Raw genomic sequence first — 15,144 nt, forward strand, 5'->3', positions numbered from 1 at the left:
AGATTTTTTTCTAGTGAGCTAATTCTATGGCGTTGCATTAAAGTTTTATTACAGACTTAGGCCAGTCTCATTACTGTTCAGAAAAGAATGATTTTAGCACATTTTGACAAGAAGCATTCCTAATTAGAATGATTGTCAATCATGGCTCCCTGCTGTTAGAAGGTTAATATAGCTGGCTTTTATCTTCAGTGTAAAAAGGCCGCTTTTTTTTTTTTTAATTAATTGGAAGATGTTATTATGAAAGTTATAGCATGGATCCAATAACGGTATCTATATCAGGGACAGTTTGAGAATCAAGTTCATATTCTTTAGTAGCAACTGTTAAACAAGGTCAACTGGAATCTCTCAGCAAAAGAAATGTGATGCAATATTTACAACTGACAAAGGAAATCATTTAGAAGTTTTGCTTTGGAACTTGTAGGCCTCCTCCAGCCTGCATACCTGGGTCAGCCCTGCTGCTCAAAGGATGTAGCAATCTTAAATAGAAACCTATGGCTGGAATAGCTGTCATGCCCTAATTCTTAAGGCAGGGTATTCTCTGCTTTGAACCTCTCTGCTTTAGTAGCTATGTAAGTCTTCCCTCCACGTGATTATTCTTCTGGTATTTATTACAGTCAAATGCAAACCACGCAGAAGATAAAAGAATCAGACCAAAAACTGGCACACAAGAGCAACTTTTCTACAGAATGATATTTGGTTTTGAATCTATCCATTGCAGATCTCAAACTGATCTTTGTGATAAGGCATGAAGAAGCAGGGCTTGTCATGTCTATTATGCTTTGGCTTTAAAACTGGGGTAGGGCAGCTTTGTTTGTTAAATTAGATTACTTATTTAACAGCAAAGGTTTTCTATTCCATGTAGTAAAATTGACTTGCCAGATCTAACAACGCAACACTACTACCAAGTTTTGTAACAGAGTAAAACATAGCAAGATGGTGGTTTGTGTGAGACAGCCATAGAAACGTCCAATTCTGTGGCAAAGAGCAAGTCTCCCTTATCTTGCAAAAATATTACATTTCTGTAACACTCACACTGTTTTCACACTTATTTTTTTGAACTGTTGAACTGACGTTATAGTGTGGCAAGCACAGCCCACCTAAGCTACCACTGCCACCAGAAGCAACAGACCACCTTGTTCCCATGTCTCACTCCCTTCACCCCCAGAATTTCACAGGGGCCTCACAGAGACAGAACAGGTTTCCCTCCCACTAAGTTCTGCTATAACTTCCCTCAGTTTCCCAATTCAATTCACTGTGTGACTGCAAAAACACTTGTGCTGACCCAAAAACATGAGCCACTTGTATGGAAACAAGGAGCAAGACTGCGTTTGGCAGTAGGGCTTGCTTAAACAGCATTACAATTTGTGAAATAGCTGTTAGCAGAAACAAAAGTGTTACAACACATCTTTATCAAAAATTACAGAAAAGGATGAGAAGAATACAAGGGAGAGAGTTAGTTTAGCATTGAAGATCAAGCAAACCAAGAACAACTTACTGGGCAAAAATAGGTGTTCTCTGCAATGTGTTTTGCAACAACGTTGTTTTCTGCAGACAGAGACATTATGAAAAGCAGCGCATCACGGGCCTGTTGGCCCACTGTTCCTTCTCGATGGATGAAGGGAATCAGCAGGGAAAATATGAGGAAGTTGGCAGCTCCTTGGTCCTCACTGGTATGGAAAAACAGTTCTAAAATGGAGGGATCTTTGGCTATTATAGAGCAGAGCTGGTTCAAGAGGATGACCAGCTCCGTTTCCACTGTAGGCGTGGCTGTTCCTGAGCAGGAACTCAGCAACATCATCAAAGGCTTCAGGATGGGCTTGTGATGCAGTAAAGGCTGATGAGACTGGGTTACTAGCATTTCATACATTTTGAGTTGCTCGATTTTTGTCTCATCAGTGAACTCCCGTCGTAGGCTCCAAAGAAAAAGCTTCTCCATGATGTTTTCAGAGACCACAAACTCCAGAATAGGCCCCATTGAGGCATCCTTTGCTTGCTCCTCAATTAATAAGAAAAGCATGTGCTCCACATAATTCTGAACAGTGCTGGCCTCATCAGATGAAATTGCCCCATACTTTGCCTGAGTGTTTTTCAAAGGATCATGCTTCTCTAAGATTTTCAGAACCTAAAGAAGAACAAATGCATATTAGTTATTTGAATGTATTTTTTAAGAAGTATGCACTTGCCCCTCTAAGGAAAAAAAAAAAAGGTCAAAATTCTTAACACAAGAAGCCCAAACTCTTTTTATGCTTTTAGTTTTTGTCTGTTAAGTTTTCTAAATTTAAAAGTTTCACATTTGGTATGTACAAGACCAAAATGTAATGCTTTTTTCACTTCCATAAGCACCTAAATTTGCCAGCTGTCCTGTTGCTGAAAACTCGGGATTCACCGAAGTATGGGTAAATGAGGTACCCTTCGCCTTCGGAAACTGAGTTTCAGTGATGTTTGCAATAAACTTTTTTTGCCACAGAGGACTGAAATCAAAGGGCTGCTCTTCAGCCAGAGTAACTGTGCTCAGGAGTATCAACATCATGAGATGACTTGCAGTAGTAAGAGTGGCAGAAGCCCACCAACCTGATCCTTCCTTGCCTTATCTTACATGATACCAAATGGCTGCTGATGCCCACATAATCTTACAACATTCAATAGAGATTTAGGATTGAGTAACAGTTGTCATCCTAGCACTTATGCTCCTGGATTAAATTCTGTTCTGCATGCAATCAATGAAGGTCCTTGTCTGTGAAATAAGGACTGTCTAGCACTTTTGTGAAGGATAATTGCCACAAAAACACCAAGGAACAGCAGCTTCCCTAACATGACAGCATCACTAGAGGTAAGCGAGAAAACATGGCTCTTGAATGACAGTTCCTCCGACACTGGAAACATCTCAAACACCAGCATTCATCTGGCTTGCTTCTCAGGATAGCAAAAAAAAAACCAAAAAAAAACCCGCAACAGCACAGAAACCAATTTTACATAAACTGCTAGTTATTCATATTACTGCAGCAAATAAAACCTTATATTATGGTGCTTGGAGAAAAACATCTTTGCCCAAAAGCAATTATAACCCTGATGACATGGAAACAATTTTTAGAACATGCTGAAGTGCATAATCTACATCTCTCCATAATAAACACTGCGTACAGCTTTGCACCATGCATCTAACATACTTTACAAAAGCTAGGCGAGCCTTACCTAGCCCAAGGAAAGGAAGCACAGAAGTTTGCAACAAGGTCCACGTCACAGTGAATTACTAGGAAAGCCAGTAAGAAAATCTAGGCCTGCCATAAGATATCACCATGTCCTACCACTTCCTTTTAGATGCAAATCTAGAGTTTAAAGTATGATTAGTAAAGGGTAATGATAGCTTAAAATGTCAATTACCTTTATGTTTTAAAATGTTTCCATGTCATCTACTACATTCTGCATGGAAGATGCTTGTTCCTGAGCAATTTAGGATTTTCCCAAAAGTAAGAATGAAGCAAATGACCGTTAATGCAGCCTACTTCAAATCAATAAAACTAATTAACATTACCTGTGCCCAGTGTGTTCTAAACACTATCATGCATGTTTCTGGGTCAACACCCTGCAGGCTCGGAGCTTGCCGATTTCTGCTGATACTGGTTCCAGAGGACATTATAAATTTTCCAAAGGTCAATCCAATGAGGCCATGCTGGATTTCTTTTGAAAATCCTGTAGTTAGCTACAGATGTTCAAGCATCATGATGAGATCATTACCATGTTTTGAGCTTTGGTATCCACAGAAATCTGTTTAAAAAAAAAAGGGGGGGGGGCAAACCAAAACACACATATACCTATGCACATCAAATTACAGCGTATAACAAAAAAGTACATACTTAGAGAACACTAAAACCTTTTTTTCTTTAGTTCAGTTTGAGGGTGAAATTTTTTTAAAGCATGTGACCATGTTCTCTACCTTTTCCTCATGATAATAGTTTCTAATGCTCAAACTTTTGAGGTCAGTGACTGAATTAAGGTGCTACTGAAACAACCAAACATAACAGAAGCGCATGCAGTAAACATTTTATGCATATGTCACTACATTTTTAGTTTTTCATTATGACAATTTTGCTGTCTGACCATGTCTCTTTTTAGAGTTGCTTAGTAATTAAGATTGCACAGGCTATACAGGAAAAAAAATGTACAGGTTATTTCTCTATTTCTTGAAACAATATTTCTATGAATAGACACAATTACAAATACTTAACATTTTCTGTCAGAAAGCATATAATGAACAGCTGAAAACATGTTCTGTAGAACACTGTATGCAAGTAGAAGGATGCATCTGTATCAATACCAAAATAAGCAAAAACAAATGATAAAAGATAAAACCCTCATGTACCCAAAGTCAAATAAATTGAGATGTCATATTAAAGGACTATGAGAATAAGACCAAACACTGAAGCATTCTTTTCATCAATTATTTAATATCTTAGATATCTGAGTTTTAAAGTAGTTGCACACCTGCAGGGGAAAGTTAAAATGAAACAAAGACAGATATCTTCCAGATATTTGAGAGGCTTAAGAGAACATATTATTCCTCAGGCACCAATATCTAAGTCACACGGTCCACCTTCCTTTTTTTTTTTTTTCCCCTCCATGAGCTTCTTGTTTCTGCTAACCAACTAGGCTTTTAATTTAGTTCAGTTTTGGGCTGTAGCAAAAAAACTAAAACAAACAAAACAAAACCTGGAAAAAAAAACACCAAAAAACAAAACCCACACCAAAACTAAAACACAACAACAACAAAAAAATCCCAAACCAAACCTCCACAAGACCAACATTCAAAGAATTTAAAGAGTTTAGGAAAACAGCAAATGCACTACAAGTTCCAATAGCTCACAGAAATCACAGCAGATTTTTATTTTCATTAGAGACTGAATTTTGAAGTGCTCTCCTTTTCTCCAGTCTTCATTTGGATCCCAAGACTCCTGGGCATTCATTGCCTTAGCAAAACACATGAGGAAATTTTTGTACCCTAAGTTGCCGCTGCTCATTTAGCAATTCTTTGCCAGTATAGTTGGTATTTCTCTGCGTATCTCTTAAAAGATAAAAATATTTTCTCCACAGTGGACACCTCTGTCCCTGCATCTGTGCTCTGCTTGTATTCTTGAAACTGTTAGCACAGCAAAGCACACAGCCTGTCTCAAAAGTAGCAGCAGTTTTTGCCATTTTCAAATTGTCCAAAAACACACAGGACACAACTTTAAGATTTCTGAGGCAAGCAAAAAATCAAAAGATGGTTATGCATTTCCCTGTATCTATGTGTATTCATATGCTCAAGATTCAACGAGATTTAACTGCATGATCAGGGTCTCCAACCTCTATCCCAACCCTTGCTTTTTACAGCACACAAGATGCATTTCCTAAACACTCATGCAATACAATTAAAACAATCTAGTTCATTTCTGCAGATAAAGCATTCCACATGTAGGGAAGCCAGCATAAATCCTAGATGGTTTATCTGCTTGGGTAACACCAGTTCCAGAACGCTGGCACTCTATACAAGCTACTCCCCAGATAATAAACCACCTGGAACCAGATGCATTGGAGAGCATAATGTAAAACCAGTGAGAATTAGCTCAGAGTCAGCCAATGCTGGGAACAGAAGTAATCCCTTATAAAACAGAATCAAAGTCTCTCTACTGTTTGCCCCCCATCTCCACTCACACTTCTCGCCTGCTTATCTCTTCCAGGCTCACACTGGTCTTACACTGTCAAGCATTCTCCTTCCCAACAGTTTGGTTCAGGTGCTCATTTACTTGAGGGCACCTACCAGTGTACTGCTGTTTCATAAACAGTCCTGGAAAAATGAATAGTACTATTTCTACATTACTGATGTTCCTGCACAGGGCCGGGGGGGAAACAAAAAATCAGAGATCATAGTAGCAAGAGGGTTTGAGAACCCATCTTCAGAGGCCAGGATCTGGAGTTTTTTTAATCATTACTGACTTAAGTAGGTAAGTAGGTATCCTGTATGTTCAATGCTCAGCTTCTGGTGACTTTTGCACGCAGCTCTGAGCGCTCAACATTTCTATCAAAAAAACACTCAGCAAACAAGATGCATGCTTAAAGACCATTTAGAAAGGGCCTGCTCTTAGTAGTTTGTCTAATACCATACTAATAATCCAAAGGAATATTTAATTGACATATTCTTCAGATCACCTGTCCACTTCCTGTCAGCTCCCTCTTTGTCAGCCCTCTCCTTCAAAGACAAATCTTCCCATTTCTGTAAAAGTTCAGCAGACTCCTGCAGGCAAAAGTGTCTCTCACTGCACAGCCCTGATTCACCCTTTGAACAGACCTGTCCTGTGCATAGAGTGAAGCAAGCAGCTTTGGAAAAACTGATGTGATCACGTAATTAAAGATGCTATCATAAGGTGCAGCAAGAGAACTTTATTAATAAACCAGAGGCAAGCTCAACTGTGGAATTTACAAGTTGCTTGACTTTACAGTTTAGAGCTTGTTTCAATGTAGACTTTGCATGTCATTTAAGAATTTAAATAAAAGAAACTGGTATTATGCATCTAGATATCATATGACAAATTCTACGAGCAGTACAGCAGTATGATCCCAAGAGTAGAATCGGAAACTTTTGATCAGCCTCCACCATTTCAGCTAGTAAACAACAGTAAGATAAATTATGGCTTTCTTCAATAATACTGATTTAAAAAAAGTAATCAAAGATCAGTGATGCAAGACTCTTGAGATGCACGCAAAGCTCTAGGAGGGACCATACACAGGCAATTCTGAACTATTTAACCTGTTGCCCTCTCTTCTCCTCTAACCTGTTGTAATCCTCCATCCTACCTAGCCTTTGCAATTTTCTTTTTTTGTGCATCTTTCCTACTCCAGCCTCAGACTCTACTCCACAAACTTCAAGACAACACTCATTCCCTCCCCATCAGACCCTCCTTTAAATAACTACTTCTGTCCTGTAGCTCTCTAAACATACTTTTTTGGGGTAGAGGTTCCGTACTGGTGCTTTGGTAATTACAGACTCCTGAAATATTGTCCTACTCTTCTGCAGCCATGAGAAGACCTAAAGTGAACAGGAAAGGCACATCTCTCACCACACATTCAAAATACAGTGAGATGCCAAGAGATCCAGTGGCAGAGCCACTGTTACATTTGCATGTGCACAATAGGAAAGCTCACTTTCCACAAAAGTGCTACTTCGTTATTGATGTTTACGTAAGAATTTATAACTACCACTATGTTATTGAACACTCAAGTCCTGCCTCTGTTAACAGCTTACTGCCTAAGCAGATGACTGCTACAGTCTGCACTTGTACTATAGGCATCTTTTCCTGCACAAGGATATCCTAAGTCTAGCCACCATAGATAAAGAACAGATACAGCCTCTGTGAAAGAAACCTCCAAGACAAGCATGCGTGTCCCCTCATCTCCTGCATGAAGTCCCACAAGGTCTTATTTATCCAAGATAGCACTTAGGGACATGGTTTGGTGGCGGACTTGGCATTGTTAGGTTTATGGTTGGACTCAATGATCTTAAAGGTCTTTTCCAACCTAAATCTACAATTCTATATTTAAGAGCTTCCTGCCACTTCCAAATCCTAATTTGGGCAACTCAAGTTATGACACTGGGAGTTCTCAGATACATGGGTCATTAACAACTTGCAGTGTTTTGATTCAAATCAGATCTTTTTCAGAGTTAGACAACAACACATCAGAACAGCAAGGGCTTTCAATGTTGCCAACTCTAGAAATATCTACCAACCACAGGAAACTTTCAGCAAGGTTCCCCTGAGCTGCCTGCCCCATTTACTGTATTAGTTATTACATGCATAAAAACTACCCCATTGCTTGAAGATGATCTTTGGGAGTATGTGATTGACAAACACTGTAAAATACCAAATTCATCTCCAGCATTTATGTATTCTAAACAAAAACTGCACCTAACAGTATACAGCACATACATACAGTCACAAGATTAAAGCCATGTACACCGTTAGTAATGAAGAATCATGAAAAAGATCGGTCATCCCTTGGTGACAAACAATAACATCTCAGTAAAATTCAATCAAACAGTTCATTCTGAACGTTCACTCCTACTGCACAAAGTCGTCATAAACAGACTGTAGAAAGCATCAAATGAAGAACACAAATACCAACTTTAAGTTATTAGCTGAAAACAACTTGCCTGTGGCAAACATTAAGTTGACGAGGGCTCAGTTTACTCTCATCTAGCCCAGGCGCTGGATCAGATATCTAAGAGCAGTGAGAAAACACAGACGTTATCTTCACAACTGCAAATACTATGGATGTTTAATCATCTTTACTTTAAAAGTAACAAGACAGCAACAAGTAGACTGCAGTGTGCAATAATGTTTCTAAGATCAAATCAATTCCCTTAAGGCAGCAAATATTTCCAGTTTGGAAAGCATCTTGGGATATTGGGATTTCCTTAGTAATACAAAATACTAATAGATTGCGTAGGCTTCAAAGACTTTAAACTCCGTAATACCATTTCAAAAAGCATAAAAAGCTTTTGACAACTTAAGTGGTCACAGAGTAGATCCTAAAAACAGCATACCTATTTTAAAAAGTAATTGAATTGGAAGAGATACTATATTTTAAAATATGTATCAATCTAAAGTTAGCATGCTGTAGTTACAGCAGTAGCAGAAAGAATATGTCTGTTATATCTGTGGAAACAGGTTTTGTTACTAGATTAGGAGGTTTTCTTGATTATTTTGCAAGGCCAAATGTGCCACAGTAAATGCAACAGCACATTATTCCCTGTATAGTAAAACTAACTCCTATTAAACAGGACAAATAACCTGACCATTCTGAGTCCAAAGGTGAGAAACAAATTGATTTATAAAACACAGATTCATGGAGGAATGGGTAGAACTGAACTTAGGGGCCGCTAAGAACAAAAGTAATGGTTTATTTTAATCAGTTCATGGTTAAAATTTTACAATAATTTATCCTTTCTTCTTTGCTAAATCCTGATCAAGGTATTACTCCATCATTTGATAGTCTTGACAAGTGCAAATACACCTCTCCTGCAGACCATTCAAAATTCTACTTTCAAAAACCACTGCTCAGTTTAATATTTTGACCCCACCACACAAAAACAAAACTTTCTTAGCAGGGAAATCATTCTGCAATTCAACTGTATCTTACCTATCAGACATTTAACCCTATTACAGGGCCAAGTCCACTTACATATACACAGAATCACAGAATGGCAGGGGTTGGAAGGGACCTCTGGAGATCATCTTGTCCAACCCCCCTGCTTGAGCAGGCACACCCAGAGCAGGGGGCACAGGAACGCGTCCAAGCGGGTTTTGAATGTTTCCAGGGAAGGAGACTCCACACCCTCCCTGGGCAGCCTGTTCCACTGCTCCAGCACCCTCACAGGAAAGAAGTTGTTTTCTCATATTGAGGTGGAACTGCCTGAGTTCCAACTTGTGCCCATTGTCCCTTGGCTTGTCGTTGAACATTATTGAAAACAGCCTGGTCCCATCATCCTGACACCCACCCCTTAGATATTTATAGGTATTTATGAAATCCCCCCTCAGTCTTCTCCAGGCTGAACAAACCCAGGCCTCTCAGCCTTTCCTCATATGGGCGATGCTCCAGTCCCCTGATCATCTTAGTAGCTCTCCGCTGGACTTGCTCAAGCAGTTCCATGTCCTTCTTAAACTGGGGGGTCCGAAATTGGACACAGTACTCCAGATGTGGTCTCAATAGGGCAGAGTAGAGGGGGAAGATGACCTCTCTCGATCTTCTGGCCACACTCCTTTTAATGCAGCCCAGGATGCCATTGGCCTTCTTGGCCACAAGGCCACAGTGCTGGCTCATGGTCAGCTTGCTGTCCATCAGTGCTCCCAGGTCCTTCCCAACTACTTCCAGTAGTTCAGCCCCCAGCGTGTACTGGTGCATGGGGTTGTTCCTCCCCAGGTGCAGGACCTTACACCTGCATTTCTTGAATTTCATCAGGTTCCCCTCGGCCCAGCTCTCCAGCCTGTCCAGGTCTCGCTGGATGGCAGCACAGCCTTGTGGTGTATCAGCCACTCCTCCCAGCTTGGTATCATCAGTGAACTTGCTGAGGTTACACTCTGTTCCTTTGTCCAGGTCATTGATGAATATGTTGACCAGGACTGGACCCAGCACAGACCCCTGGGGAACACCACTAGTTACAGGCCTCCAGCCAGACTCTGCTCCATTGATCACGACCCTCTGAGCTCTGTTGTTGAGCCAGTTCTCTGTCCACCTCACTGTCCACTCATCCCACCTATTCTATTAGTATAGTATAGGCTATTTCAATTGTCTATACTGACAACAATTTTGTCTCTAATCCTGCCTCTCCTACATGAGGTACCTGCCCCTGCCACCAGGGGTTTATACATTTAATCCCCATGTGGAACTAGAAGCACCAGCGTATACATCATACACATGAGGAGCCGACGTTCAAAGAGACAAGTCACTATCTTCCCTAAGATCTTCCTATATTCTTTCTGTAACTGGACAACAGCTTTGAAATTAGACAACTAATTTGCACCTACATAAACTTTGTTGGTTTCATATTAAATACCTTTCAAAACAGGCTTGGTTAGTTGGGTGGCATTTTTTTCCTGCCAATCTGGTTGACTGTTGCGTATACAAACATGCTAAAAATCATCTTCCTTCTCCCTAAGCAGCAGCAGACAAAGTTACAGTCCCATACATCGGTCTATAATCATGTCTGTGATGTCTCTGATAAGTGAGTGAGAACGAGAGGAAAAAAGCAGAAAACTTTAGCACAATTCAACCTATTTCCAGTTTAAAAAAATGCAGCAGTCCACAATTGCACTGAGTATCTTTAGATTAATGATGAGATTGAGACCCAGTCACTGGACTCATGGAAGATATCTGCTTTCAGTTTTCCTTCAGAAGTCTCTAAATCATCAACACTTTTTCCACGGCTGATTACAGGGCTGAACTCCCTAGTCAACAGAAGTGCTTATTCTACTGCTGGAAGACCAGCCTAGCAGAGAATCCCTTGTGACGTTCACTCCCACCGAAGCATCTCTTTTCAAAACCTTCACTTTAAATTTTAAAAAAGTAACACAGAAGTTTGCAAGACTGGGGCTTCCCAGGAAATGTGCAATATACAGACAAAAGATATGCTGTCTAATACAGTAAGGCAGACAAAATACACTGCGAGGCTCTGCAATTTAATTATCAAGGTCATCTTCTGTTGAAACGCTAAGATGCTGTGTTCTCCAACAGTTCTTGAACGCAAACATACCTCTGTTATCAGATACTGTATGCTTCTGTTCTAACAGCCAAAGCTTTCCACCCTGTCAGTCCAGGTACACAAGAAACAATGGAGAGATGGAAAAGAAGCCTCAATGGTAGTGAAAGAAACAGGATATATCAAAATATTTTCATGGATCAGTGTGGCATAAAGGGGCTTGAAATTAGACAACTTCAAAGAAGCAGAGGGAAATTATATGGTCTTATGCATAGCTATGCAATCATGTCTCTGCACTCTCTGATAAGTGGATGAGGGAGGGTAGGAGAAAAGTAAGTGGCAAATTTTAGCATGCCTCAACTTAGTTCCAGCTTAAAAGAGACCTTGTTCAGGGCTTATTTTTGATTTGAAAGAAAGCCTTCTGCATAAATTTGTCAGCTTTTCTTTAGGGACTATGATCAGGGAGAGGGTTTAAATTTTATTAACAAGAGTGTTTCAAAGGAAAACATCAATCCTTTCAAAGGAAAGAATTCATCCCACTTGTGGTAAATTTTGCTACAAAAGCAAAGCATTTGAAGAACAGTCACACCCCTACCCTCAATGATCCAATACATTCACCACCAGAATGCAGAAGGATTACTGCTTGCTCACTGGAGAGCAGTCGGTCTGTGGTAGGCAACTAAGAAAATGTCAGTGGTTAAAAGCTAGTGCATCAGAGGATCCTCTTTTTTGGTCAATTACTACTCACCCTCAGAAGCTCTACTAGCAAGAAAGCTGCAGCAGATTACTAGAAGAACAGCTTAAAGTACATTAACAATTATCCTCCTTCTTCATTTGTTCTTTCACGTTTCAATGGTGCAGTCTGCCAGTTGCCCCATCCTTTGTCTACCTCAAGCGAACATTTCACATTTAGTCAGCTTTCTTGAATCTATCTTTTCCACCCAGTATCTGCAACGACACTATGCCTTCCGTGTGTGGGTGGGAGAAGATATGCTTTACACTGATAAAGCTATCTGCTTAAAAGCCTAACGGAGAACAAGTCACCACAAATTGTAAAGCAATGTAGTTAATCAAAGTATCAATCTGTTCTCATCAAACACAATTTAATCCAACCTGCTAACATGAAAGTAAGAACGTCTTGTGATTTGTCCCCACAGAGACTGCCTAACAAGATCTATCTCATGAGAGAAACTACACACAATATGTTTTATAATGAGACAAAAAAAAAACTTCTTGTCCCATCTACAGTCAGCCTGCTGCACTTAAAAAACACAATTCATCTTTCCTGAAATCTCTGGGGAGCTACACTACTCAGGTATAGATACACATCAGCTCAGACAACTAATTGGGATACCACTAACCTCTTCCTGTGACCTATGTAACCCCATGGTATTATAAGTTAGGGGATCCAACTTACAGCGTTAAATACATACCTGGTTCTCCAGACACATAAATGGGCAATTTCTCCCCCCCAGGTAAGTGGCTCACCTGACAGCCCCAATTCAGCAGTGCTGCAACAGCATAAACGTGCACGCTCCAAGGGCCAGCAATGGGATCAACTCTCACTGGCAGCCTATGCACTGCGACACAGGCTAAGCCAAATCCCAAGCCTTCAGAGACTTCTGCTGCATGTGTCAGCCAAAATGAAAGAACAGAAAGGCCAGGTAGGCAGTATGGTCCAAAAAGCATTGGTGGGTTAAGGCTGAAATTATACACAGTGGGTCTAAGAAGGTATACAGCTAACCAGCAAAGATGATTCATCAAAGGGCATGTTACCAAAGCGAGAGAAATGGCAGTGATTGCTCAAGAAAACAGTAATTAAACATAGCAGAATACCTGACAGACACCTTGACCTCCTCAAGGAGGGCTCTATTTACCTGATACACTACAGGGCATGTTCATCTACTGCATGCATTTGCACACAGGCAATTTCACTGGAACTCAAGAGCATACAATCACTGAAGTTACTCTTGCAAAGTCCCAGGAGAAATGAACTACACATTCATATCCCTAGGTCATAAATCTGAAGCTAGGGAGGGGAAAAAGTAAGGTTGCTATTCTAGTGGTATGACTTGTTCCTTTTAGAGAGATATAAGGAATATCATAGACTTGTTTCTCTGTTGTATTTGATCTCCTCACATTTGGTCTACTACAGAAAGGCAACAATTCAGTAATAGTCAGTGGTTCAAAACACAGATTATGTCGGTTGAAAACTTAAGAATAAAATAGCAGCTAGGGTTCTTAAAATGCAAGATAGATATCTCTATTCTTAGCAGCACTCAGGCACAGTATGACTGCTACTAGCAGGCAACTGCTACAGAAGGAATATTAAAATCTTAAACTAAACTAAAAAAAAAAAAACCCAAACAACAAAACCAAACATTAAAAATAGCAGCTCAGAAAAGTTCGTTTCTACTTATATACTGAAGAAGGCAGATGTCATCAAATCGAACTGAAATCAGTTCACAGGCTTTAACTTTGCTGGTTTGTTCCCAAATCACCACCAAAACTGCTGACCCAAGGAAAGCATGTTTCCATAGAAAACCACATCATTAAAATGTCCAAGGACCACAGACCAAAGTGTTTGTTGTACTGCATGAGACAGGGATTACAAGCAAAACAAAACTCAGTTTAAAACTTTCTACTGTGAATATCCTTTCATACCAAGTTTCAAAGAGAAAGAGAACAACCCCAAAGGGCATAGCACATGTCACTAAACAAAACCTAACTTCCATTCCTTGATTTATAGGGGAATTGCAGATATCAGTTGCTGCGACTACACTAGGAATTTTATTTTGTCATAATTGAAGTGAATTATTGGAAAAAAATAGTTGTTGCCAACCTCCCCATCTCTACTGAGAATTTGTACAGGGTTTATTTCTAAATTGATCACTATCCGGGAGCAGGAAGGAACAACACATCAGAAAACAGACATTTAACAAAACCTACTTTATGTTCCAGTTATGCTAGTGGAAAAAAGAAATCAAAATGATCCATGCAATCTGCAATATTGATTTTACTTTCCAAGATAATTCTGACATCCATGTGACATACAAACTTGGCCCCAACATGCTCAGAATTTAGGCAAACCACATGCTTCTTGAAATCATGATGCTGAAGTAAATGGAACTTCTTTTCTTTTTTAAAGTTTTGGGTGTGTGGTTTTTGGTTTGTTTTTTTTTAGAAAGCTGAAACAGTATCTATAGCTAAAAGTATAAAATAAATTCACAGGAAATTATTAAGTTGCCTATCTAGAAAACCTTCCTGACAGGAAGATGAATGAGACCAGCAAAGCAGTGGAAGACTCTATACTCTGCAGATTTAAAACTGTTTTCAGAACACTAGCATACAGAATAGGAAATACTGCTTTCCCAAGAGAAAGATGGTCTAGGAAAATAGTTACCAATACACCTGCAATTATCATATGTAGATTACAGAAAACAAGATTAAGCTATATATTTTATGGCTACAGCAATAATATGTAAGAACATTTTTCAAGTGATTTGTACACTATGTCAAATTACTCATTTTAATAAGCGTAAGAAGCCCAGGAATAATGTTCCTAAGTCTACAAAGTGACATTAAAAAAAGACGTGTATGCTTTCAGCACTAATCCACAATAAAATGCAAATGCACACATATCCTAAACAATCCACGTTTCATGATAAAGAAGCCATAAACATTTTTCTTTATTTTTTTCCAAACTGTCAGTTGATTCTTCAGGTTCTAAATATAGTTCAAGCACACAAATGGGTAGTAACACACCATTGAGATTATGCTGATTACTTGATCAATAAACAACCAACAAGCTTCCCCAGAGGACTGTCACCAAGTTTTCACTAAGAAAAGAACTTCCACTTTGCAGATGGAATTCCTCTCCCTTGTCCACATGCACACGTTACTTCTCTTTATCTGCC

At 39.6% G+C, this 15,144-nt stretch overlaps 1 protein-coding gene and 1 long non-coding RNA gene across 2 annotated transcripts in view; both read right to left on the reverse strand.

Moving 5' to 3' along the window:
* Window positions 1-3,759, reverse strand: part of FHIP1A (FHF complex subunit HOOK interacting protein 1A) — a 47,772-nt gene extending 44,013 nt beyond the window's left edge. Inside the window, exons 1-2 of the mRNA XM_064449881.1 lie at window positions 3,533-3,759; window positions 1,496-2,122 (exon numbers count right to left, since the gene is read on the reverse strand). Coding sequence (XP_064305951.1) covers window positions 1,496-2,122; window positions 3,533-3,634 — 729 coding nt within the window. The 5' untranslated portion in view covers window positions 3,635-3,759. The remainder of the gene's footprint in view (window positions 1-1,495; window positions 2,123-3,532) is intronic.
* Window positions 3,760-6,396: 2,637 nt separating this feature from the next.
* The window catches only part of LOC135313276 (uncharacterized), a 52,468-nt gene continuing 43,720 nt past the window's right edge, over window positions 6,397-15,144 (reverse strand). Inside the window, exon 6 of the long non-coding RNA XR_010372896.1 lies at window positions 6,397-8,250. This is a non-coding gene — a long non-coding RNA (uncharacterized LOC135313276). The remainder of the gene's footprint in view (window positions 8,251-15,144) is intronic.

Source organism: Phalacrocorax carbo, chromosome 4, assembly GCF_963921805.1.
Source record: "Phalacrocorax carbo chromosome 4, bPhaCar2.1, whole genome shotgun sequence".
NCBI lineage: Eukaryota > Metazoa > Chordata > Aves > Suliformes > Phalacrocoracidae > Phalacrocorax > Phalacrocorax carbo.